Source organism: Alternaria postmessia (genome assembly GCF_024291825.1).
Source record: "Alternaria postmessia strain BMP 2775 chromosome Unknown scaffold_37, whole genome shotgun sequence".
Classification (NCBI taxonomy): domain Eukaryota; kingdom Fungi; phylum Ascomycota; class Dothideomycetes; order Pleosporales; family Pleosporaceae; genus Alternaria; species Alternaria postmessia.
In genome coordinates, this window is record NW_026260110.1 from 162,991 (window position 1) to 188,566 (window position 25,576).

General features: G+C 51.4%; 9 protein-coding genes across 9 annotated transcripts; 4 read left to right on the forward strand and 5 right to left on the reverse strand.

The window, feature by feature from the left end:
- Positions 1–277: 277 nt before the first annotated feature.
- Positions 278–2,611, forward strand: J4E82_006397 (uncharacterized protein; the record flags this gene model as incomplete). Its single annotated transcript, XM_051732654.1, has 1 exon — positions 278–2,611. The coding sequence occupies one exon, from the start codon at positions 278–280 to the stop codon at positions 2,609–2,611; it is 2,334 nt and encodes a 777-aa protein (XP_051587604.1).
- A 651-nt stretch (positions 2,612–3,262) lies between these two features.
- J4E82_006398 (uncharacterized protein) lies at positions 3,263–4,230 on the reverse strand (the record flags this gene model as incomplete). The annotated part of the gene is made up of 3 exons (XM_051732655.1): positions 3,263–3,754; positions 3,803–4,143; positions 4,200–4,230. The coding sequence occupies 3 exons, from the start codon at positions 4,228–4,230 to the stop codon at positions 3,263–3,265; spliced, it is 864 nt and encodes a 287-aa protein (XP_051587605.1).
- A 218-nt stretch (positions 4,231–4,448) lies between these two features.
- J4E82_006399 (uncharacterized protein) lies at positions 4,449–6,252 on the forward strand (the record flags this gene model as incomplete). Its single annotated transcript, XM_051732656.1, has 2 exons — positions 4,449–4,801; positions 4,851–6,252. The coding sequence occupies 2 exons, from the start codon at positions 4,449–4,451 to the stop codon at positions 6,250–6,252; spliced, it is 1,755 nt and encodes a 584-aa protein (XP_051587606.1).
- Positions 6,253–6,829: 577 nt separating this feature from the next.
- Positions 6,830–7,805, reverse strand: J4E82_006400 (uncharacterized protein; the record flags this gene model as incomplete). The annotated part of the gene is made up of 2 exons (XM_051732657.1): positions 6,830–7,375; positions 7,425–7,805. The coding sequence occupies 2 exons, from the start codon at positions 7,803–7,805 to the stop codon at positions 6,830–6,832; spliced, it is 927 nt and encodes a 308-aa protein (XP_051587607.1).
- An 889-nt stretch (positions 7,806–8,694) lies between these two features.
- Positions 8,695–10,092, reverse strand: J4E82_006401 (uncharacterized protein; the record flags this gene model as incomplete). The annotated part of the gene is made up of 2 exons (XM_051732658.1): positions 8,695–9,989; positions 10,041–10,092. The coding sequence occupies 2 exons, from the start codon at positions 10,090–10,092 to the stop codon at positions 8,695–8,697; spliced, it is 1,347 nt and encodes a 448-aa protein (XP_051587608.1).
- Positions 10,093–10,481: 389 nt separating this feature from the next.
- On the reverse strand, positions 10,482–18,307 carry ALT5 (Type I Iterative PKS; the record flags this gene model as incomplete). Its single annotated transcript, XM_051732659.1, has 4 exons — positions 10,482–17,001; positions 17,052–17,437; positions 17,504–18,062; positions 18,123–18,307. The coding sequence occupies 4 exons, from the start codon at positions 18,305–18,307 to the stop codon at positions 10,482–10,484; spliced, it is 7,650 nt and encodes a 2,549-aa protein (XP_051587609.1).
- Positions 18,308–19,348: 1,041 nt separating this feature from the next.
- On the reverse strand, positions 19,349–20,988 carry ALT4 (FAD-linked oxidoreductase alt4; the record flags this gene model as incomplete). Its single annotated transcript, XM_051732660.1, has 4 exons — positions 19,349–19,616; positions 19,672–20,069; positions 20,117–20,466; positions 20,556–20,988. The coding sequence occupies 4 exons, from the start codon at positions 20,986–20,988 to the stop codon at positions 19,349–19,351; spliced, it is 1,449 nt and encodes a 482-aa protein (XP_051587610.1).
- An 858-nt stretch (positions 20,989–21,846) lies between these two features.
- ALT3 (Cytochrome P450 monooxygenase alt3) lies at positions 21,847–23,494 on the forward strand (the record flags this gene model as incomplete). The annotated part of the gene is made up of 3 exons (XM_051732661.1): positions 21,847–21,942; positions 21,996–22,378; positions 22,444–23,494. The coding sequence occupies 3 exons, from the start codon at positions 21,847–21,849 to the stop codon at positions 23,492–23,494; spliced, it is 1,530 nt and encodes a 509-aa protein (XP_051587611.1).
- Positions 23,495–23,886: 392 nt separating this feature from the next.
- Positions 23,887–25,500, forward strand: ALT2 (alanine transaminase alt2; the record flags this gene model as incomplete). Its single annotated transcript, XM_051732662.1, has 1 exon — positions 23,887–25,500. The coding sequence occupies one exon, from the start codon at positions 23,887–23,889 to the stop codon at positions 25,498–25,500; it is 1,614 nt and encodes a 537-aa protein (XP_051587612.1).
- Between the last annotated feature and the right edge of the window lie 76 nt (positions 25,501–25,576).

The following is a 25,576-nucleotide window of genomic DNA, read 5'->3' on the forward strand; positions in this document are numbered from 1 at the left end:
CCTATCAAGTTTTGCCGCCGAGCCGTTTCTTCTTGTAACCAGTTTATGCACGGCAACGGCGATGCACCGAATTTCTGGGCTATGACAATACCCTCTGGTTTCATGTAATGCAGTAAGGCAAACTACAGATAAGCTTATAGTGTTTTATATCTGTAACATGAGCTGACCTGTGGACGCGTTGCTCGTTCTACCATTCAGACTTACAGCGGGTACTTCTCTTCAACCTCTCGCGGATGTCTAGCGTCACCTGTTGTCTTCGCACTCTCAACGTTCACCAATGCCCGCGCCCGTAATGCGGCCATACCACATCTTCCGTACCTGGATATGGGAGTTACTTGCTCTCGTACTGGCGACCGGCCTGATTAGCGCCATTACCGCCCTTCTTGCGATATATGACGGCAAACCGGCACCTCATTGGGGTTTCCGCCTCAACTTCAATGCATTGCTCGCCCTCCTGTCAACTATTCATCGCGCTATGGTGGTCGTCATTGTTTCCCAGGTCATTTCACAAAGGAAGTGGGAGTGGTTTGGGCGAGATCGCACACGCCCCTTGGCCGACTTGCAGCAATTTGACTCTGGAAGCCGTGGCAGCTTTGGTGCTCTGCTCCTTATACCAACCGTCTTATGGAAGGATGTGGTGACGTTGATTGCTGCAATTATCCTGCTCGCCTCTTTTCTGGTAGGCCCATTCGTTCAACAGGCCAGTCGAACGTCAGAGTGCTCGTTTCCTGCACTGGGGATGAATGCGTCAATCCCTTTTGCTCACTATGTTCCTCGGAGCGGTGGCTATTACGATATAGCTGAATCGCCTACAATGGATTATGGTATACCGACACCTGACATTGCCGCAGCCATTCTGTCTAGCATCATGGCTCCCGAAGGCGTGGAAAACCAGATCAACCCTAGTTGTAGTTCAGGCAACTGTACGTTCCCAGAAGGTGACCCAGAAGGACCTCAAACCGGAAACATCAGCGACGACAACCTTGTGTCATACTCCACAGTTGGGATGTGCAACATTTGTGCTGATGTCGTCTCTCTTGTTACTGCTAAGGACTTGGACGCGACAACGAACGAGACTCGTTACACACTACCCAACGGCTTCAATTTCACTTACGACAGACCTCAAATTGGCACCAAGGTGGCGGAAATTTGGCCCACTGAAGACCTTGAATGGATGGCAGACCTGTTCACGCCAGAATTGAGGGCTGCATCTAGATGGGCCTATATCAACGCCACTTTCATGGGAAGAGGGAGAGGTGCCATTCAAGATAATGCCAACCTGACTGCAGTCATGTGTAGTTTGTACCCTTGTCTACGTACATACACTGTTTCTATTACCAACAATCAGCTCGACGAAAGGGAGATTCGATCAGACATCTTACAGGCTGATACAAGAGGTCAGGAATCCAACCCTAATGGGATCGAGAGCTGGAGTAGTTCGAACAACCCATGGTATCACTACACGGCGGTCAAAGCTCCATGCCGCATTGGAGAAAACGTTTACGACAAGGAAACCATGTCCTCTCTACCTAATGCAACCAATTTGACTCTATACAGTCTTGCTAATACTACGGGAGACGATTCCACATCTTACCGATACGAGTATCGAAATATTTCAGCCCCCGAGCAATGCATATATCGACAGAATGCGCAATTCGTGAAAGCAATTTCGACTGTATTCCATAACGAAATCTTTGTTGGAGACTGTACTCTCTACAAAGGTCTGCAATGCTACAAGCACAACTACGAGAAGAACGCAGGCATGCTTACAGACCTTGGCGCCGGCGCTGTACTGCGGACGTTATTCAACAATGGTGCAATGCATTTCGATGATGTCAATTTCTGGTTCAACTCATTCACGAATGCAATGACCAACCGGTTCAGGTTTGAGTACGGCACCAACCCTTTCAACGACACAATACGTAGCGCTCTTCTTTCTGACAGAGGCCTGGATCCTTCTTTGAGTAAAGATCTCCCATCGGGTCTGGCTCAGGGCTTGGCGTGGCAGACGACTACATGCATTGCTATGCACATCTACTGGCTTCTGTTGCCTGTCATTCTCACTTTCGTCACGGTTCTTCTCTCAGTCTGGACGATAATTACCAACTGGCGCCACCGTCACGATAGGCCAGTGTGGAAGGAAAGCATCCTGCCACTAATCTTCTACGGTCACAAGATTGAATCTACAGATGCAGGTGCTTCTGCTGCTCGCTCGCCTGAAAATGAACTAGCAGACAATATAGAGATGATTCACCGAGGTAGTTACCGGCAACCGAACGATACGAGTGATGAAGAGGAGCGTCTAGTGCACGAAGAAGGAAAGTTGATGGAGGCAAGTGAGATGATGGAAGTCAGCAAGAACATACCAGTTACCTTCCGATGGCCCAACAGCGCAGAGACGACATCGACGGCTCTACAGCAGGAAAAGCTTTGGCTGAGACGACGGAAACCACAAGCTGTAGAAGCCGACTCGCTGCTTGGAGGGAATGAAGAGTCATTACATCCCGCTTCGAAACTAAGCACCATCTCCACGGACACTTTCGAGATAGACATACACAGTGAGCAGCCGCAGCATGTCTCAAGGCCTACGATGGCGTATGGACGATTGTGATACATAGGAATGCGCTCTGTATTTTCTATTGTTATTGTATGATAAATAGAGGATCAAAGTCTAGCGAAACTACGTTCTTGGGTTTGAAACAATAGACGCAACCTCGTAGAACCAAAGACATCAACTTTGGGGATACAAAGGTTTCTTACATCCATGCTTTCGTAATGCCCAGCAGCCCGAAGGCAAATAATTGCATGTCGACGATTGTCTCATGACTTACCATGTAGTGCATGTAGTGCATGTAGTGCATGTAGTGCATGTCGAAGAAATGTAGGAATGCAGATGTCGATGATTAATTTATATCAGAATGTAAGATGGCCGAAGTCTACGACAGCGAGTCACATCTGCAGGAATCTACCACAAAATTGCAACTCACCTGTGGCAATACTAATGTTCTCTCTCTCATCCAGTCGATCCGGCAGTCGCACAGAAATCCCTTGATGGTGGTTAGAAGCATGACAAGTGCATCTTGGAGAAAAGCGTACATGTTCTGATTGGACTGTCTCAAAGCTCACATGCCCGAACGGGGCACTCAAAATCGCCAGTTGTTGTACAAATACCGCGGAGTCGCGGTAGTCTTCGCATGAGTCCTGCAGTAAGCCGAACCTTTTGGGAATCTAGACACACCTTAACGCCAATTTCCGGGGGTAATTACCAGCCGCCGCCTCTCCTGCCACCACGGCGGCCTCCTCGTCCGCCACGGAAGCCGCCACCGCCATATCCGCCTCCTCCCCAGCCTCCACCACCGCCTCGGTCCATGTCGCCGCCCGAGGAAGAGTAGTTGTTGCGGCTCGGTGGCGCGCGGTCCTTGAGCTCCTTGGTTAGGCTTTCGTAGGACTTGCGCATTTGAGCGTAGCCAAGATGCATCTTGCCGTAGAAATGGTCTGCTAGACGCCGATCATTATCAAGACGGCTGAGATACGCACCGCAAACGTCGCAGACTTGGAGCTTCTGATGACCGGATGGTCCTCCAGTATCTGACAGAGCCCGAAGCTCCCTCTCGCGCTCCTCTTTCTCGGCTTTCTTGTAGCGGACTTTGGTGAACTCTTGTACGGCCATGTTGACCATACCTTCTTCGCCCATGATCTGGATCTCGAGCATGCCGGCATCGATGGATTTGGTAAGTTCATTTATCGCTTTGAGCTGTCCACTGTTAGCCGTGGAGCAGAATCGAAAGCTGGAGTTACTCACGAGAGCATTGGTTTGCCGTATCTCTTCAGGCGTCTTCTCCAAGCGACGCTGGGCAGTGTCTATCTTGCGGTTGCAGCTGTCAATGTGATGCTGCATATCGCGCATGTAATCAAACTCGAAGCCCCACCTGCGCTTCTGGTCCGCGTCTGCCTCCTGGTACTCCGTCTTGAGCGCCTCGTTGTGGACCTTGGAACAGGGACCCAGTTCGTTCTTGGTGTTGGTGAAGAGATCATGGGGGCAGTTGCCTACGAGATATGAGCGACAAACTTTGGGGTCGGTGATGCTGAGTTGGGGCGCGCGCTGGTCGGTTCCGCTCATGAGCTGTTCGCCCATAAGCTGCTCTGGAGTCGCGTTAGCATATGATATGTGATAGTGAGAAGAGAACTAGAGTGCCTACCAAGCAGCCTGCGCGTCTCTGCGGCGGCCATGATGTGTATATTAGGGTATTGCGCGGTTGGGTCGTGATGTGGAGAGCTTGGAGGTGAGTGATAGCCAAAAGAAATCGCGACCGCGGCAATGCCAAGTACTCACGTCAGCTGGCCAATCACATGTGGGGCGTCTTCACCTCACACGTTGGCCGCGGCATCCAACACGTATCGTCAGTCGACAAGGACACATTTCGCGTAGAGAGCGCTACAATGCTGCGATGCTTTCGTCTTTTTACTTTCTTTTGCTCAATGCCTTGATTGCATTTGTCTCTGCAGGCGCCGACTACAGTGAGCGACTCCTGCTTCGGCCCCTTCCCCAGGACACTCTTCTGGCCTCTTTCAATTTCCGAAGCAACGAAAGTGCACACGCGTTCGAACAGCAAAACTTCCGATACTTTCCGCGATCTTTCGGACAGATCCTGCAACATGCGCACACGAGGGAACTACATTTAAGGTTCAGTGTTGGACGTTGGGATGCCGAGAATTGGGGCCAGCGGCCATGGAACGGCGCAAGAGAAGGAGGCACTGGTGTTGAGCTGTGGGCGTGGGTAGAAGCTGATACTGAAGAAGAGTATATGAATCGCATCAAATGGACAAAAAACTCATACTGATTGACCCAGAGCATTTGCACGATGGTTGAAGCTGACCAATGCTCTGTCGGGCCTCTTTTGCGCCTCTATCAATTTTATCGATGCTACCAAGACAATACGACCGGTCATGTCATTCGATCCTGAAGGCCAGCACGGTAACTCCTCCAATCTCCATCTCCTCCACGGCACGCTGCCCCACGAAGTCGTCTGCACGGAGAACCTTACACCCTTCCTCAAGTTACTACCTTGCAAGGGCAAGGCAGGTGTGTCCAGCTTACTGGACGGACACAAGCTGTTCGATGCTTCGTTTCAGACTATGGCTATCGATGTGCGCCCAACATGCGAAGAAGGTAGTTCCAGCTGTTCGATTGAGATGGAGCAAAGCGTGGACATGGTCTTGGATATTGCGAGAGCCAAGCGTCCAAGAGACAACCCGATTCCACGACCTCTGCCGATCAGCCAGATGGAATGCGATACATCCAAGCCGTACAATGGCCATGATACCTGTTACCCTTTGAACAAGGGTACTGAGCCCGGCTGGACACTGGAAGAGGTCTTTGGAAGACCACTTAGGGGAGCATGTCCGTTGGCAGATCAAGCTGAGGGGGAGGCAAACAATGTATGCATCAACACACCACCAGAACGTACACTCGAAGTCAAGACAACAGGCGAATTCACCGAGTCAAGACTAGCATCAGACACGCTCCGATGCTACAAGCTTCCCACCGGCGCAGACTTCGATCTTATCCTACCCGAACAGAAGATGATGACCGGCCTTGTCCGCCCTGATCCTCTCGTTTTCGCCGCCAGGTCTATAAACGGCCATGGCCAGGAACGGGGTAGCACACAGTCAATCATCAAGAACCCATCCACCACCAATGCCGTTGAGATAGTATATCTAGAGTCTCTACCATGGTTCATGAAACCCTACCTGCATACTCTCCAAGCCCGCGTCGACACCACAGACGAAAGCCCCATCAAAGAGACCTACTATCGACCAGCTGTTGACCGCGAGCGCGGCACTCACCTCGAGTTGCGCTTGGTCATCCCACCAAGCTCTACCCTCACTCTAACCTACGATTTCGAGAAAGCGATTCTACGTTACACAGAGTACCCACCAGATGCGAATCGAGGCTTCGACGTCGCACCTGCTGTCATCCGTATCCTTTCTCCCGACTCAGGAGACAACAAGGGAATCTATGTTCGCACTACTTCATTACTTCTCCCCCTTCCAACACCAGATTTCAGTATGCCGTATAACGTCATCATTTTGACCAGTACTGTCATGGCGCTGGGCTTTGGCAACATCTTTAATTTGCTTGTTCGCCGCTTTGTGAGTGTGGATGAGGTGCCTAACATGGGTGCTGGGGGGCTCAAAGGGATCATTTTGGGTAAGGTGGCTAGGCTCAAGGGTTTGCTAGGAAGAGGCTGAGGGTTTCCTGTCAAATGATATTCAAAATTCGTACACATCGTTGTTCCCTGATCTATGTGACCACATGTTTCATGTACATCAACTTATTTGTGTTCACCGTGACGCTCACACGTCTCCAAAAATTGAAATAAGACACCCTGCTCAGCTTTTTGAGGTACTTGGTAAATATTCACGTTGAAGGTATACGTAAGACGCTGAATACCTCGAGTACATATGTAATCAAGTATTTCTACTCCTACATATACTATCCATTGTGAATACCTTGAATAAGCTCCTTTGTATGCAGACAAGGAATGTCTACTTTCTGTGTCAAGGACGTGCTTGCGATTTTGTCTTCATGGTAGCCAGGCGACGCTTTAAAAGAAGGATCATGTAACATGTTTGAACGCCTTCGCATTGTTCTAAAATTCTATGTACACTCTAATGGTAATTCGCTAGCTATTGTAGCTCATTGGGTATCGTTGTTGGGTCATTCGTGACTCCGTGCGCCAGAAAGGGATTCGCATATCCCCGTATGATGTGCTCGCCTCACGTTCTGTCTCCTCACAGCCTATTTCCCACTCTCTACCCCCCAGTTCTAAGCGCCATAATTCCGGAAGTTCTCACAAGGCAGGTAGTTGTTCTCGATAAACGCCGTGTCTAGCCTGATTCCATGCGCGCATTCCCATTCCTTCTCGGTGTCAAAGGGAAAGATCTTAGCTTTCACGGTACCCTTGACTGTCTCGATCGTGTTGGGACTCGTCGTCAGGCTAGTATTGAAAAGACGAATCATGTTGTCGCACGTCTTGCCATCTGCAAATGTCACTTGGTTCGTGACGTTCATGAAGAAGCCAATTGGGTAGACTTCCTCTGTCGACAACGACAACCGCGTGCTGACGAATGCAGCGCTAGAATTAGAACTCTTTGCGCTGAACGAGGTTGTTCCTGGCTCCTTGGCATCGGGTACAGCACTGTACGCGTCACAGGCGGGCTCGAAAGAAGAGGGGTAGGTCTTGGTTCCGTAGTCTGCCGCACCTTTGAGAGCGATTGCGTTCTCGGCAGACATGAGAAGTGATGGTGCCCACTTGAATGATGTCGTATTGTCGCCTAGTAGATCCAGGAAGGGGAATTCAATGCCACTACGCTAGTCATCGTTAGCATGTTTGCGATCTAAGTTTAGGGGCATCTCGTACCGAAAAATCGGGTATCTGGTACCCGAAAGCTTGTACTTCGTGATCGTGTACTGCCTGGAGTACAGCTGGATACATTCCTTCAGGAAACGAAGGAAGGAGATGTCGGTATGCATGTTCCAAGATGCGGTATTGCGACGGAATGAGCTGACGTGCAAGCTCCAGGGATATCGGTAGTACCGAAACTGTGCCGTTCAATGTTCCCGTCGCGTTCATCGGGTATATTGACGCAATAGGATTTGGCTGGTCAACCGACTGACAGACAGGCTGAACAATCTCTTGCGGCGCTTGTGGAGTAGCGGCCGTAGTGCTGGCATAGCGCATAGCGAGCAATGCAAAGAAACTGAGGAAGAAGTATTGCCATTTCGATTGTTGAGCCGCCATCTTTGGTCGTTGTATCGAGAGAAATGCGAGTACCGGATGGCACAAGAGTGCGAGGTCCAAACATGTGCTTATCATGATTCCTGAGTTTCCGCAACGGACCGATATCGTAGCTACGGTAGTACTACGCGGGAGATGATCATGTGAAAGAATAGATTGTGCAAAAGCGCCATTGGCGTAGGAGAGGTATTTTTCAGCTACATAAGAGAGCCATACCAACCGGCAACGCATGAATCCGCGCCACTAAGAGTGCCGCAAGAAGATTCTTACTGGAACACAGATACCCGCAGGTCGCGGGAAGACAGACGCCGGATGAATCAGTACCTGACCGCACATTATCCTCGCGTCGCGCTGTCCTTTGGGCAGTCTTTCCACGACAAAACGTGCTTAGTGCCATGGAAGCATCAGTTTCCGAGACGCAGATCCATCATGTGGAGGTAAGCTACCGCGGGCTAGGGTGCGCCCTGGCGCGTGCAGTTGCTGTGAGCGTAAGCACGGTCCGACTGAAGTTGCTTAATCTCAGCGCCGCGCTGTGTGGGAGCGTGTAATGTTGCCTTTTGAATGTTGGACGGTGCAGAGCGTGTGTCAAGGAGACATCTCCGGAGTTTCATCGGCTTCGAGATGAACTTGGGCCCGACAGCACGTGCACGCTAGGCGACTTAAGGCTGGTATCGGCGGATGCCGACTGCCGAATCCTTGCTCTCGTCGTTCTCTCCACCCTATGTAGATTCCTGCCTCAGCACGAGAATGCACTTTCTGAATGCAGTGCTTCGGTCACATGGTCATCGCCTCGCGAGGATAAAGGACCGGAGACGAGGAGTTATTAAGATTCGCATTACTATGAGGTTACACAGCGCCATTGCCTCCATACTGAGTGGGTATACAGAGAATCTCATACGCTGCCCTGTCGACTTTGTAAATACTGCTCTACTGTCTCGTCATTCATGTTATCAATCTCGGCCGTCATTGACCTGTTCGGTGGGTGCGATGAGCTACTCCTCCTGCTTGAAGCCTCCGAATCGGACGATGACGACGAGTTGCCGAAGCCCAGCGCTGCGTACACTGCAACCACGGAATTTGCAAGATTCGAAGCAGCGGTCGTTGCTTGACTGATGTAACTCTGGTCTTCTTGTGATTTGCCGTCATCTTCGACCGCTCTTTCTGCTGTCACACCATTTGTGCCTTCAGGTTGCTTTGGAGGGGCATGGTCCCGCTCCACTATCGACGGTTGAGGTTGTGAAGCTCGTCGTTCAGCTTCCTCGGCAGCACAAACTTTCGTCAATTCATCATGGCCTGTACTCTTCTGTTTCGGTTGATCCTCCGTAACCACAGCCGCTGGTGCACTTTCTCTCCTCTTCTCCTTCTCCAGCGTATCATCCAGTTCCTGGCCAAACAGCAACTTGAAAAAGACCACGAGAAGCACATCTGATGTCCTCCGGTTCTTAAGCACATATCTCAAATGATGCGTTTTTTCATCCACATACTTGGCCACACTGATGGAGAAGCCCGGCAATCTCAATGAGAAATTCGCAAAATCAAGATGCGGATTAAAGAAGTCGGCGTGGTACATGCGGCCCTTTTCGAACGTGAAAGCTGAGAGGGCTTGTTCGTCAAGATAATGCTTCCGCCTCTTTTTCCACTTCGAAGGCATAGACGAAGCTTTGCGAACTTCCTTGCCGCTTCCTGATGCACCTTCTTCTATTACGTTGTCTGTTTCTTGGCTGAGATTTGCGAGTTGATCTTTTGCTGGCACTTCGCTGGTCCGGTCCCCAATCCTGAAAGCGAAGAAACTCGAAAGCGCGGGCCCGTATAAATATGGCTCGTCGGAGTATGCATCTGAATAAAGCCCAGGATCAAGCATACTTGTAGCGATCTTCATCGCGTACCTGAAGCCCGGCGGAAGTTGGTGTTTGATTGAGTGACCGTAATCGAAGCCCATTACCAGATCAGAGCCAGACATGTCTTGTTTGGGCACAAAGGAGTAGGCAATGGAGTACCTGTCGGAAGTATGTTGTGGGTGGTCGAAGTAAGACGAGGAAGCTGGGGAACTACGCGGTAGGCCATGGTAGTCTTTGATCCGGACGCGAACCCATGCGTCTACAAGTTCGCTTTCAACATATGTTGGGTCTGCGCCATTGACCGACACTTGCTCGTGCTCCGATGTGTTGTAGGACGGTCCAGCGGTTACTACTAACTATCAGCGTTTCGAACGATCACTTTTACTTGGTAATTACGCACCTTGTAAGAGATACTTGTCCCTTGCCTCAGGGTCTACGCCGTTACCCGACATGATGGTGAACTAGTGCAATAGCCGCAATTGGTCTATCGGCGAAGAAACCCGGTGGAGCTGACCTGCCAGATGGAGAGGCTGGGAAGCTTATGTATAGTCACAGACATTCTCGCACTGATTAGACAGCCACGCACCATCGTAGCTCCTACATAAATCAAGATCGATCCCGCGGCACAGTGTTGGTGACGACCAAACCCAGCCACGAGTCCATGACGTTATGATCACGCGTCGTCCAATCAGAACCTGTGGCTAGATCAGCCCCAGGTGGCTGGTCGGCCCTACTCCTCCATCCCTTCTTTCTCTGTAAGCATCGTGAGCACCAAGTGGAACAATACATAAGATAGAACGATATTGTTTTCAGTGCTATTTAGGCATATACAAACTCAAGCCTAACCAAGGAGCAACTTGCTTTTCTCCGCCAAATTTTGTGCCAGTTGTGTCATTGGCACGTTCTGCATAACGTCAAACACCGAAACTTCGACTGCCATTTCGCGTGCAACCCAATTCCTCACCTCAACCGCGACTAAACTATCGACACCATACGCGCTCAATGGCCTGCCGGCATCGATATCAGCCTCGGGTATCATCATCAAGCTCGCAAGCCGTTGCACGATGGCTGCCGTTATGAGCTGCACAGCCTCTTCATTCGCGGTGCCGCAACGCGTCAACTCCTCCCGTAGCGAAATAGCCCGCCCGGCATTGGCAGAGGAGCCAGCAGCGACGTTGCGTAGGGCAGCAAACCGCGCGTCGGCCATCCAGTACCACGCATCATCGTGCTCATTGAAGGGCAGGCCGCACATGACTTGCCCGGGGTGCTGCGAGGGGCCTTCGATGGCGGTCGCTAGCAGACCATGCAGGTCCGAGGTATGCATGACCTTCAACCCCATCGCCTTGACATGATCAACGTACTCGTCATGCTCAGCAACAAATCCTACCGACAGAAGATAGCCAATGTCGATAGTCATTGCGGGTAGGCCTTGGCCGCGTCGGAACGAAGCGAACTCGTCTTGGAAGTTGTTACCACATCCGTAGTTACCCTGTCCGCGATGGCCCATAACACCAGCTAGCGAAGACAACATCACGAAGAAGTCCATGTCGCGCGGTAGCAGCTCATGTAGATTCCAGGTGCCGTGAACCTTAGGACCGACTGTTGTACGTATGTGGTCGGCGGTCATCTTGTCGAAAAGGCAGTCTTGCAGGACCATGGCACCAGTCGCACATCCCTTAATCGATGGCAAGCCCTTGGCCTTTAGGTCGTCCAAAACTGCTTGTAGGGCGGTCTTATCCCCAACGTCGCAGTCATAGGCCAGCGGCGTGACGTCGTACGTGTTTCGCAATTGCAAAGAGAAAGCCTGGTTGTCTGTACCGCTGGCAGCAGAGCGAGAGAGGAAGACTAAGTAGCGTGCGCCCTTCTCTGCCAGCCACCGCGCGATCTCACGCGTAATCCCACCTAACCCAGCAATTACGTACGTCGCGTCAGGGTGGATGCTTACACGAGGAACCCGAGGTACGGCACGAACGACGTCCGCATCGTCCACACGGACGATCACCTTCCCCATGTGCTTTCCTGCCTGCATATGGCGGAACGCCTTCTCGACTTCAGCCATCGTGAAAATCTGAAGTGGCGCAATAGGCTTGATCGATCCATCATGGATCATTTTCGTGGTATCTTGCCATAGCGCTACGGCACGAGGGGTTGGATTGTTTTCGAAGTCAAGAAGATTGACGCCAATATAGCTCTTGTTGTCCAGCAGGGGCTTCATATCGAGACCGGTGTTGGCGAACAGATCTGCTTTTCCAATTTCCAAAAACCGACCAAATTTTGCTAAGCAGTCGGTCCATGATAGACGCAGAGCCTCACCAGCCAACGAATTCAGTACCAGATCCACCCCTTGACCGCCAGTAGCACGCAGTACGCCCTTCACGAAGCTGGTGTCGCGACTGCTGAAGATGTGATCTTCAGAGATTCCGTACTGCTCAACGAGCAGTTGTTTCTTGGTGTCTGCGCCGACCGTAGCGAATATTTCAGCACCTTTAGCTTGCGCAATCATGATGGCAGCTTGTCCGACGCCACCAGCAGCAGCATGAATCAGAACCTTCTCGCCAGCGACGATGCCACCCGCGGTTACCAGGGCATAGTAAGCCGTGAGGAAGATGAGGGGCATCGAGGCGGCTTCCTCAAAGCTCATTCCCAATGGAACACACATGGCGCCCTTGGCTGGAAAGCGGACGTATGTGGCGAAAGTGTCACAAGATGCCGTCATCACTCTGTCGCCGACTTTGATATCCGTGACAGCGGATCCAACACGAGTGACGATACCCGATGCATCAACACCTAGCTTGTTTTCGGCCAGATTACCGAGCGCAATGAGGACATCCTTGAAGTTGAGACCTACAGCCTTCACTTCAATCTCGATCCAATCCTCAGGCAGTGGCGTGTGGTACATCTCATCCTCTTCCCACTGGAAGGTGTCAAGCAGACCGGGTGTCTTGATAGTCAGCTTAAGGGGACGTCCGCAGCCTATGAATGGCACCATCTCAGGATCACCCTTGGCTTCATACTTGCGTAATGATCCATCAACTTCCAGAGTTCGCTCGACGCGCGGTACATAGACCATGTCTCCACGCGCGGCGAACTCGCCCTCTGTGCTATCACCGCGAATATGTGCAAGGGCAACCTTAAGTATAATCTGAGACGCTTCCTCAAAGTTGACAGTGATTGGTGGATCCAAATCGAGACATGCAAGGCGGACGCCGGCGTCTTCATTACGAATTGCTCTTCCGAGTCCAACCATAAGACTGTTCATGGGGCAAGGGGTGTCGAGAGCACCACCACCAGTAATCCACAGGGCGCCTTCGGATGAAAGAATGACTTCGCGCAACCTGTCCCAATTATCATCGGTGAGGTTCGCGAGGATAGCATCCTCCCATTCTGCAAGGCAGATGCAATACTTGCCCTCCACCTGCGTCTTGGTGACAACATTCCACTGAGCGATACTGATATCATGACTAGCCGAGGCAAATGCCCTCTGTATGGTATCGGCGAGCTTGTTTGACGCTTCAGTACCAGCGGTGATGACAAGGCAAGAAGGCAGGCTAGGTGCGGCTGTCTCAGGCTTGGTTGAGACGAGCAGCGAGACAGGCTCTTTCGAGGTTTCGCGATCACCACGGATATCGACATCAACACCCGAGAATCCAGCCTTTTTCAATGCAGCATTCCACTCGTCAGCATCCAAGAGTGGGCCTCCCATCCTACCGTCCGCTTCTCCTAGCCACCAGCCGGGCAAAGGGCCCATGATAAACCCAGAGAAGATACGCTTGATGGTCACCTCGGACAACACAAGACGACCACCTGGCTTTAGCAGCAGCTTGCAGTGCGCTAACGTTTCTTGAATGCTCTTCGTTGCATGAAGTACGTTAGCGCATACGATTAGGTCATAGGACTCAGGGTTGAAGCCTTGCTCTGTGGGCGTGTTCTCGATGTTGAGCGTGCCAAACTGCATAATGGACGCATCCTGCTTGAACCGGTCAGCTGCCTTGGCAAGGAAGCCAGGAGAGATGTCAGTGAAGTAGTATTGAGCTGCCTTGGAGGTTCCATCGGGATTGCGCAAGCGTTCCAAAACATGGTATGTGGTACCACCCGTTCCGGCGCCGATTTCCAGGATGCGCAACCCGGGTTGCTTATCAGCAATAAGACCGACATATTCGGCGACATTGGTGTTGAAACTGGTACCGAAAGCACCACGGTAGAAGGAGTAAAGAAGATCGCCCTCAGTCATGCATTGCAGAGCTTCGACTTCGCGTTTGAAGATGCGAGAAAGATTTTGCCCGATACGATCCACCATCTGTACAGTGATGTCGCCGCTCTCGGACTTTACGATGCGTTGCCGAGCCTTCTCCATCTCACTCTCCACATCTGCGGGTAGCGCAGGGAATTGCTTGACAGTGTCATGCATCCACTCTACGTATGACTTCCAGAAGCCATCCCGTGGCACATGTGCCTTCCCTTCCTCGGACTGGAACCAGTCGAGGATACAGTAGATGTACACCAGACACACAAACTCGAGTAGATCAAGTACAGAGTCGTCATCTTTACTCTTCAGTGTACGCTTGTAGATGATCTCTTTGATCTGTGATGGAGTCAAGAGATCAGCATCTACGTGCCAGTTCTGCGCAAAGCATGATGCCCGTGTTTCCAGTTGCCTCGATGCATCTTCTGTTGCGCCAACAGATGCTAGCACAACGCCTTCCATGATGACGACAGGCTCGGTCATCGTTGCCTCTGACATGGTGATGTTTGAATTCCAAGTGGTGTAGCTCAGTTTCTTTGCGGAAGAGCAGCCACATAGCTCTGCGCCAGCATTCCTTGGTATATCGGCTGAGACGAAAATGCGATCAAAAGATCTGGGGACGATCGCTTCATTCAATGCTTGCTCTTCGCCGGAGATACTAGGAAAGATGAGATGAAGGACCGAGTCGAGAGTGGCCGGATGGACTACATGAGGGAACTCAAATCCCTTGGGCATGATAGCCTTAGTGTCAGGCACCTTGATGACACCATAACTGGCGTTGGGCCCAGCGTACAGCTCCGTCATATTTCGGAAAGTTGGCCCGTACTGCATACCAATTGTCTCGACTGTGTCGTATAGGAAGCTCCGCGCCGGCTTCTGGCAGATTCTTCGAGCCTCGGCAAGGGAAGACATGTAGCGTTCATTCTCCAGTGCCACCTCGCGCTCCATAGATGGGGAGAAGGCCTTGAAGGCGACGGAGACTAGACCACGGGCATGCGCACTCCAAGAACTCATCTCTTCACTCCAAGAAAAGATAGTGAACTCGTAGAGTGTGGAGGACGGCGCTGCTCGTGTTCCAGTGCGACGATTGTGCAGCTGCGTCATGACCTCAATGCCCTTCTCAGTGTCAGGTACACGAAGTGCAGTATCGATGTTAACATCGCGCAACTCGAAACCATATATCTCGTCGGCATTCGTCTCCTGAGCCAGCTGGTGCGCCGCTTCGATTGCCATGGCGAGCATGCCAGCACCTGGGTAGAGGATGTCGCCTTGGACCTTATGCTCGCGGATCCAGGGGTTCTCGTTGCACCGTAGGAAGTTGCGCCATGTGTGCTCTGGCGTTCCAAGCAGGCGATAGCCTACGAGATCTGTGCGCGGTGACTGACGAAGGCGGTGCTGACGACTCAAGTGGGATTCCTCCCAATACGGCTTATGGTTCCAAGCATAGGGAGGGAGATCGACTAGCATGTTGATGCTATCAGAGGATACATCATTGACTTTGCTCAGATCGACCTTGCATCCATGCGCCCAAAGATGACCCATGGCCTCCAGCGCGGTAACAGCGCCATCGAAATGTCGGCGAAGAAGAGTGGTGTACGTCGTATCCCCACCACAGTTCTCGTTGCTGAAGATGTCCAAGAGGTAGCTGCGCAAGGCTGAGTGAGGACCGAGCTCAACGAACAGATTGGCGAAAGCTTTGCGCGATTTGCTCTCCTGTGGGTAACATAAAAGGGAGCGGGTGGCTGCGACAAAGTTCACGGGAGAAACCAAGTTATCTACCCAGTACGAAGGCTTCATCTGTGTAGGGTTAACCAGTGTACCTGTTACGGATGAGAACATAGGAATGGTCGACGTTGAGCCATGCGCGATACCCTCCAGAGCTTTTTCATATTTCTCGCGGGCTGCCTCCATGTGAAAAGAATGGTATGCAACATCCATAGGCAGTCGGGTGCATGCTACCTGCGCGTATTTCAATACTGTCTGTAGCTCGTCAATGGCGGACGTATCGCCAGTGACAGTGCAAGCCTTGGTGGAGTTGAAGCATCCTACGACTGCCTTGCCGCTCTTCAGGCATTCGAGGTGACTCTGTATGCTATCGGCACTGGCAGAAACGGCCAACATGCCGCCATCCTTGGAGACGGTCTTGCTAACCTGTCCTCTGAGCCAAGCGATCTTGATTGCTGCCTCTTGGTCGATGAAGCCGGCAGCGTAGGCAGCCGCAATCTCGCCGCTGGAATGACCAAGGACAGCAACAGGTCGCACTTCGAAGCCGCTCATGAGATCTACGAGCGCAACCTGGACGGCTGTACAGGCCGGCTGGCTGTAGTCAGTTTCGCGCAGCCTGCACTGAGCCTCGCTTCGATTCAGCTCCTCAGCAAGACTCCATGGGCAGCCGAACGACTTGAGCATGACCTCCGATCTCTGCATGCTCTCAGCGAAAGTCTTGTAGACAGAAAGGCCTCTTCCCATTGCGTGCCATTGTGCACCCTGGCCCGTGAAAACGAAGGCGATTCGTGGTATCGCAGAGGCAGAGGAACGGACCACGGGAGGGAGGCTTGAGATCTTTTCTCGAAGGCCGCTGACACTCGATGACACGGCATAAGATTTCCACGGCAGCACAGTTCTTTTGGCGCTCAGCGTGTATGTCAGGTCGTTGAGGAAAGAAGGTGCGGTAGAGGTCTTAGAAGCAAGATACCCTTGTAGGCGCTCAGCACTGCGCTTGACACCGTCTTGATCGTTGGAAGATAGTACGAGCAACTTCGGCGTGGGATGGACGTCGCGCAGCACCTCGCTCGATACGTCGCTGATGTTGTCGCTGGATTCACCGCTCGTCGCCTCGTCGGTGACTGTGCTTGCAGAGCTGCTGGGGCTGTCACTGAGATGGCTGACGCGCACACTGCTCAGACTGGGAAGGAGCGGTGCCGTTGTATGTCGACCCTTTAAGCCATGACGTGACAGGAAAGATGCTGCATCTTCGAGGATGGCATGTGCGTTTGCACCACCAAAGCCGAAGCTATTGACGCTTGCGCGGCGAGGTCCGTTATGCGGCCACGGTGTTAACTTGGAGGCTATCTTGACATTTTCCGGCAAATCGATCTCAGGATTGAGCTTCTCAAACCTGGACGTTGTCAGTAAGGGGCGGATCAAGGGTTTCACCGATGTACCAACCAAAGATTCGGAGGTATCATGCCACGCTCAACGATCAGTGCAGCCTTGATGATACCAGCTACACCAGCTGCTCCCTCTAGATGTCCAATGTTCGTCTTGACAGATCCGACATAAAGATCCGACCTGCGGCCCTCGACCGATCCAACTGTGTTCAGGATCGCTCGGGCCTCCAACGGGTCGCCAGCCTGTGTGCCCGTTCCATGTGCCTCGACATACCCCGTCTCTGCTGGATCTACGCCAGCCATCTGGTATGCTCTTCGAATCAACTCTTGTTGCGCCTCACTGTTAGGCAGTGAGATACCAGGCGTGTGGCCGTCTTCATTGGCGGCTGTGGCCAGCACGACCGCTCGAATGTTGTCACCATCGCGCAACGCTGCATCCAGAGGCTACGTATTGTCACCTGTCAACCGAATGTCTCGCATTCAAGAATGGCCATTGCGCCGGATACATACCTTCAAAATTGTGACGCCAAAGCCTTCTCCGCGCGCAAAACCATTCGCATTCGCATCCCACATCTTGCTCTTACCTTCCGGCGACAGGATCTTTGCAGCTCCTAACAAGATGGACATATCCGGTCCAAACATGAGATTGGCGCCTCCAACCACGCTCATCTCAGCTTCTCCTGTACGAATGCTTTGACATGCCAAGTGAAATGCAGTCAAACTAGATGAGCAAGCCGTGTCGACCGTGAGGGAAGGGCCTCGAAGATTGTAGAACCACGATAACCTGTTGGAAGCCAGTGATGCTGACATGCCAGTTGCGTGGTATATGGAAGGACCTTCGTTATCGCGTGCTTGCAAGTTGGGAAAGTCTGCTGTGAAGGTGCCAATGTAGCAGGATGTCTGTGTGCCTGAAACCTTCTCCAGGCTCAAGCCGGCATTCTCAAAGCCCTCGTACGTAGCCTCCAAAAGGATGCGATGCGTCGGGTCCATGGCCTTTGCCTCTTTTGGTGTGATGCTGAAGAATGGAGCATCAAACACCTTGAAGTCTTGTTGCAAGAAGTGGGCATGCCTGTCGCGATGGGCGATTAGCATAGGGAGCATACTACAGGAAGAACGGTATAGAGCCTACCTTTGTTGAATACTGCCTAGTCGTTCTGCATCGGGATGGTAGAAAGCGTCGACATTGTAACGATCTTTAGGGATCTTAGTCCGTGCATTACGGCCTTCCACGAGCATGCGGTAGAAGGCCTCTGGATCTCGAGCGTCGCCAGGCCCCCGAAAAGCGATACCAATAATGGCGACTGGCTTGTTCATGGTGGCAGCTCTGTGATGGGAGATACTAAAGAGGAATGGCAGCCAATTGGGAAAGTCAGATTCAGAGATGCCTAAACGAAAAGTCACACTCGAATGAGAGGCAATGGGTGTATGATGTGCTATGGAAATACTATTTAACGAAATCTGGCGTGGAAACTACAGGTACATATCGTCTTCGAAGGTAACGTCTGCTATCCATTCACTAATCGTACAGGTGTTGCGTCAAGACCGAGCAGCTGCCATATCTGGGAAGATTTCTCGTCTTTCGATTCGGCAGAAGTAATATGAAGTCGGTCAAACATTTTGAAGAAAGCATCCAATCCCACTTTGTCGTTCGAGCACGCTGCATGGCGATTCCCCGGATACACGCGTGCGAAGGATATACGGAGTGGGTTCTCGAAACACCGATCCAGAGCGATTACGGTTCCTTCCGCTCTCAACCCAGTCCGCACTGTATGAGTATAACCCGACTATAGGCAAAAGTCCTGACTCGTGGTGTTGACGGCTCGTCGCTCTCGGAGTAAGTCTTTCTTGGGCGTGAAAGCGACTAGGGTAGACGAGGGCTGTCATCGCCGTGGAGTTCACTATTGTCCCCACTACTTACACCAACACTATATGGACCCACTGAAGGCCCGTATACTCGGACAATTATGAGCGTCGGCTCTAAAATTTTCCCCAGATCGTATGCTTCTGGGAATCATTCGAGGCTCGACATGAGTCGTAATACGCTATAGTGTCTGCTCGTCTCTGCGACCGAGAGCTCCCAGTTTCCGAAGTTAGGTTAGGATCCACAGGCCTCTCTCCGTGCTGACATATACTCAAGCGGCGTTTTGCTACTCAGTAAGCAGTTGTGATCAGATCTGCTAAGCTGCTGGACCTTTCGACAGGCTTCATAGTACACGAATGAAGCTATCGCAATGCCGAGAGAGACATGCGTATTCGCAAGAAAAACCATTTTGCCCCCAATGGCACTTTGATAGATGGCATCTTCTGATGGGCCATATCTACATTAAAAACTGCTCCAAGACCGGCAAAAATACCTCATGACTCAAGAAGTGGCTGGTACCATCGAAACACATTATCGGGATCGTACTTCTGCTTGAGATTCCGCAGTTTCTCCAGCCTCCACGGCTCGTAGCCATATAGCGCCTCTGGCGGATCCTTCATAGTCGACGTACCGTTGCCATAGCTCACGTATTGCTGCAAACGACCATACCCAGACGTGTCAATGAAGCGTCTCTTCCAGTAATTGAGGTGATCCTCAAAGACCTTTCGATCCTCCATTCGCTTTGGTGTAGCATTCAGCATTCTACAGCTCTCATATTAGGGGCTGTTTTCGAGAGGGGTCAATGGAGTTGACTCACAGGAAATGGTTTGACCCTCCACGCCACGGAAACGCCGTCGCATCATCAGAAATCTCGCGAACACGCTGATCGGGTAGACACTCAAACATGGCGCTGAACCAGCCACGATCTTCCCACTTCTCACTCATGGATTTGACGCTCTCGAAGAACTCACGTGTCGTCTTCAGGTCGAACGTTTCGACGCAAGCGGCCCCCATCATCTTGTAGGGACCACGGAGCCAGATTTCGGGCTTGCAGAAGAGCTTGTTCATCTCTTTGTACGTTGCGTAAGGTAGTTCTGGCCATGGTATCGATTTTCGCCCACTACTCAAGACTGGCTCTAGAGACTCGAAACGCTGCACATAGGGATCTGCGTCTGCAGCTGCACCGGACCAGACTAAGTTGACGAGAATGATGTGCTGAATCTTATAAGCTGCGTCAACATGCTCCTCATGAAAAGGCGTACCTTGCGACCACTACTTCGGCGCAGCCATAGGACGAAGATTGCCAGTTCGGCAGGCATACTCTCATAGACGCTATTCAGCGTCCTGAAGACCTCGTCGCACTGATCTAGAGTGTACTCCAAATCCCAAGTATGGTGTATACCCCCATTTGCTTGCGGATATACCTGGAAGGTGGCTTCAAGTGCGATGCCAAAGTTATGACCTGCTCCCCGGAGGCCCCAGAAAAGATCCGGATGGGAGTTCTTGGATGCAACCACCATACTCCCGTCGGCGAGCACGAGCTTGCAAGAGATCATATTATCATTCAGGAAGCCGTATTTTCCTTGCAAACGTCCTAGGCCCGCCCCAAATGCTACACCAATAACCCCTGTAGTCGGGCACGATCCTACATCTTTGTCTCGTTAACAACACCACTCCAGCAAAGCGACACATGATACATACTAACTTCCATACCCAAGTCATGCACAAAGCGCACGAACTCATCAGTTATCGCTCCACCACCAATAGTGACATGGCGTTTCCCGGCATCCCATCGCATCTGGTTGAGCGGACGCATGTTGATACACATGCCATTCTGGAAGCGTCCCATTGTGGTCGTGACTGAATGATGGCCGCCACGAGGTGTAAACGGAATACCTTTTTCCCTCGCGTACTTGACGACCTCGATCACATCGTTTTCACAGACTGGATCGACAATAGCGAGGTACGTTGGACGCTCATACTGAGTAAAGCGCAGATTGGCTTTTTCGAACTCTGTTTTGTCCTCATCAAATGGTAGATGGACACGCGCCTTGTTCGATAGCTTTCGCTCAAGCTCGGTGCGAATTGTGACTGCCAGCGAGACGAGGTCATCGCCGCTTTGCTGACAACCCATGTTCTGGATATGTACCGGGGATCTGAATGCTAACCGAAAAATTTGATGATGATGCAGAGAGAGCTTGAAATATAAGGAGAAATTAGACCAAACAGAAGGTCTTGATATCAACAAAGTACTCAGCTATGGATGTAGTAGTCACTGGCCGTCGTAGTCGATGGAGACCTCAGCATACCAGCAGACCTACGATCGGCAATCTTGCGTGCTGATTGCTACGCAGGAAGAACTGACATACTTCTAGACCCATGTGCGTGTGTAGAGAGGCTCCACATTGCCTTGCACAGTTGCGTAGAACCCCTGCATCATTTTCCACTCAACCTTGGGTCAAGCTTTACCATATATCCACAGCACGTGGCCAAGCTTCACATAGTTATTTGCTTACTGTAGGTAGACCCACGTGGGGAAATGGTACCCGCAAATGTACACGCACCACATGTTAATGATCTGCACGATGTCTAACAGCCTGCACGTTATCTCGGAGAAGGGATCGGGCCGACCTGCAAGGGCCGAATAAAAGTCCGGGTCACCTGGACCGACATATGCATCTTCCCTCCAGAACACCTTGAGTAATCTTTGTATACACGTTTTCTTGCTGAGCGTGCAACAATGAGGAGGCCTTATTGGATACTTTTGCTCGGCACCATCACTCGGCGACTACGAGGCCTGAGGGCAGGGTGGGAGAATGCAGCGCTTCACTGAAGTCGAGTACTATCGAGACATGTCGCGGTAGATTTCCCCGCCAGTCTGAGCTGTCGCTAGAATTCTGGCTGAAGAATACTGTATCGTCTTTCTTCCGGGACTTGGAGCGCTGCATATCGATTTCGCTGTATTCTGGTGGTTCCATAGTATTCAGGTACTATGGCAGCATTTTCTGTACCCGGTGGCTTGTCACATCAGCTTGATCAATTGCCATCGTTGACATTTCAAAACATCATCACCGGTGCAGTTGTATTTGTAAGTTCGCAGAGGCTGCATTTCCTCCTGCAAAAGCTCACAAAAGTGCGCAGCCACTACTCTATATCTTGCTCAAAGCTGTTTACAATCTCTACCTAAGCCCCTTAGCTGGCTACCCAGGCCCAAAGCTCTGGGCCATCTCTCGCCTACCATGGAATCGCGCAAACATGAAGGGTCGCATCAGCTGGAAGATCCGCGAGCTCCACGACAAGTACGGTCCTGTTGTGCGTATCGCCCCAGATGAAATCTCGTATACGACATCTGGCGCGTGGAAGAAAATATATGGACAGCGAAATCCCGAGTTCGTCAAGGCTCTCGACGGCAGAGGCATTGCGCCTGCGAGTATTGGTGGCCAACGTAGCTTGATGACGGAGCACCAAGACAGACATCTGAGGCTGAGGAGGGCCATAGATCCTGCATTTAGTCAGAGAGCACTGTAAGTCTGGATGCCCTTCCTTACTCTGTAGGTGTTACTCCACCATACTGACTTCATGATACTAGACGCGAACAGGAGAGCTACTTCCAAGACCACTCGGACAATCTTGTTCAGAAGCTGAGGCAACGGTGCAAAGACGGACCCCTAGATATGACTACTTGGTACAATCTCGTCGCATTTGACATCGTATCCGATCTGGCTTTTGGTGAGCCGTCAGGCTGCGTCAATAACCCTGATCAACCATGGATCCAAGCCATACTCGCTCGTGCCAAAGCCATTGTCTGGTTTCAGCTTGCCGTACAGTATGGATTCATGGGTCTTCTCAACTGGATGACACCAAAGTACGTTACTGAATCGAGGAAGAAACATATCGCTATGACTGAGGCCAAGCTTAAGGCGCGAGTTGAAGCTAAAAACCCTGGCAAAGACTTCATGTCATACATTCTCGAAAACGACGAGAAGCTCAACCACCTCGAACTGGTGATGCTCTCTTCCAACTTCATTGTAGCAGGTAGCGGCACATCTGCTGGTGGGATGTCCGGCTTGACGTATCTTCTGCTGCGCAACCCAGACAAGTTGGAGAAGCTCAAACAAGAAATACGCAGTTTGTTTAAAAGCCGCGCGGATATGACCCTTCAGGCGGTGACCAGCTCCAAGTACCTGCGCGCCTGTCTCAACGAGGGTATGCGTCTCTATCCGCCAACACCGGGTTCGCTGCCGCGACTCGTTCCTGGAAAGGGCGAGATGATTGAAGGAAAATGGGTTCCGGGGGGTTACGCTGTTGGTGTTAACCAGCTGGCGGCCGGCCACTCCGAACGTAACTTCAAGAAGGCGCGCGAGTTCCATCCCGAGCGCTGGCTCGACGAGCCCGACTCTAAGTTTAAGGATGACGATCGTTCTGCAGTTCAGCCATTCTCATATGGTCAGAGGGCTTGTATTGGAAGATCCATGGCCTATGCTGAGATGTCTCTCACGATGGCGAAGTTGGTACGGTATTTTGACTGGGAGTTTCACGACCCCGAAAATGATTGGTGGAACCAGCAAGGCACCTACCTGGTGTGGGAAAAGTTGCCTTTGCAGGTTAAGCTGACGCCTGTGTCCGACTTAGGTGAATAGTGACAGCATGATAAGAAGCTATAGGAGTGCTTACGATATATATGATGTATGGCTAGTCATGTAAATAGTTAGTAGCTGTACATGTAGATGCAATGTGACTGGACATGATCTCAAACAAGAGATAGCGAAAATAAGGTGCATCCATCATTAGAGTTGCGGTAGTGACCTTGACGGCACCCCTAGCTTTTTTTACTAGGGAAGTCAAATAGGCGGCGGCAGTCAGCACACAGACCAAGACTTTGAGCGGGCACAGATCCCATGTCTAGTGCACTACACGTGGGCCCGAATTGCTGCCCGAGAATGAATGGCTCGTTAGTGTATTTAAGTCGCCAGTGGCGCGTCATCCAGACGGCAGTACGAACTCAAGAGGTGTCGAATCGCCATCATTCAAGATGCAAATAATTCTTCCAATCCTAGTGGCGGGTATATTCCTCATCATTCATGTCGTCAATACTTTTCTCGTAAGACCCTTACAAACCTTCCTCAAGAGCCGCCGTCTCGGATGTGGCCCAGTGCCATTTGAGCCAACTCGATGGCCTCTGGGCATCGATACCGTACGCCGGAGCCTACAAGCCGACAAAGAGCAAAGAACGCCTGATTTTATAGCTTCGCGCTTTGAAACTATGGGTCGCTATACGTGGGGGCTATCACTGCTGGGGACATCGAACCTTATCACAGCCGATCCACGTAACGTACAAGCACTCCTCGCAACCCAATTCGATGATTTCGTCATGGGCACAGCGAGGAGAACAAATTTGAAGACGGCGCTTGGGCGCAGTATCTTTGCTGTGGATGGCAAAGCATGGCATCGTGCAAGGGAGACGATGCGGCCGATCTTCAGTAGAGAGAATGTTTCTCGGCTTGAGTTGCTCGAGGAACACGTACAGACTATGTTGCGGATCATGGAGACGAAAAACGAGGGATTGACGACTGATGCTGAGGACCGAGCATGGTCGGCACCTGTGAGCTTGGCTGTACTGTTACCGCGTTTGACTATGGATTCGGCAACTGAATTGTTCCTCGGACAAAGTACACATTCCCTCAATACAGCGCTCGTCAAACAGCAGCAGAATAGCATCAATGATGAACACGATGAGTACAGTTTCGACCATGCTTTCGAGCGCATGCTCGCCATCTTAGGGACAAGAATGCGACTACGAAGCCTATACTGGTTATACGGCAACAAGGAACTCGAAAAGTGCATCAACACTCTTCACACTTTCGTAGACAGCGCCATCGATGCCGCTGATCAAGCACGGAAGTCAGGCTCATCACAACTCCGCTACGACTTTCTCGAATTACTCCGTACGCGTTGTTCTAACCGTGCTGAGGTACGCGAGCAAGTGTTGGGCTTGTTGGCCGCGGGCAGTGACACCACAGCATCACTTACAGCCTGGGTCTTCTACTGCCTAGTAAGAAGCCCAAGGGTGTACACAAAGCTACGCGAAACTGTTCTTGCAGAGTTCGGCCCTTACTCAACGAAAGTTGGGCAGACGATAACATTCGAGAAGCTCAAGGGCTGCACATACCTACAACATGTTCTGAACGAAACACTACGGCTACATTCGGTCGTTCCATTCAATTCTCGCTGCGCTGCACGAGATACGACGCTTCCTGTCGGCGGCGGACCGGATGGAAGCATGCCTGTGTTCGTACCCAAGGGTACCGAAGTCAACTTCAGTACACATGTGCTACATCGACGGAAAGATCTGTGGGGCGAAGACGCCGACGATTTTGTGCCTGAGCGATGGGAAAAGAGGAGGCCAGGAACGAATTGGCAATACGTTCCTTTCAATGGTGGACCGCGTATCTGTATTGGCCAGCAATTTGCCCTTACAGAGGCTGGATATGTGCTAGTAAGGATGTTGCAGAGGTATGATATTATTGAGGGTCTGGATGTTGACGTGAAGCGCGATTGGCATAACTTCACTGTTGTGTGTAGCCCTGGCAGTCCAGTGGCAAGAGATGCTGCGGTCATGTGCCGATTGAGGGTAGCCGTCGAGTGAGTTGTTGGTATGATCTTTATCGTAATTTGTTTACTTTTCCGGTTATTCCAACCGGTTGTTTGGTACTATCTCAACA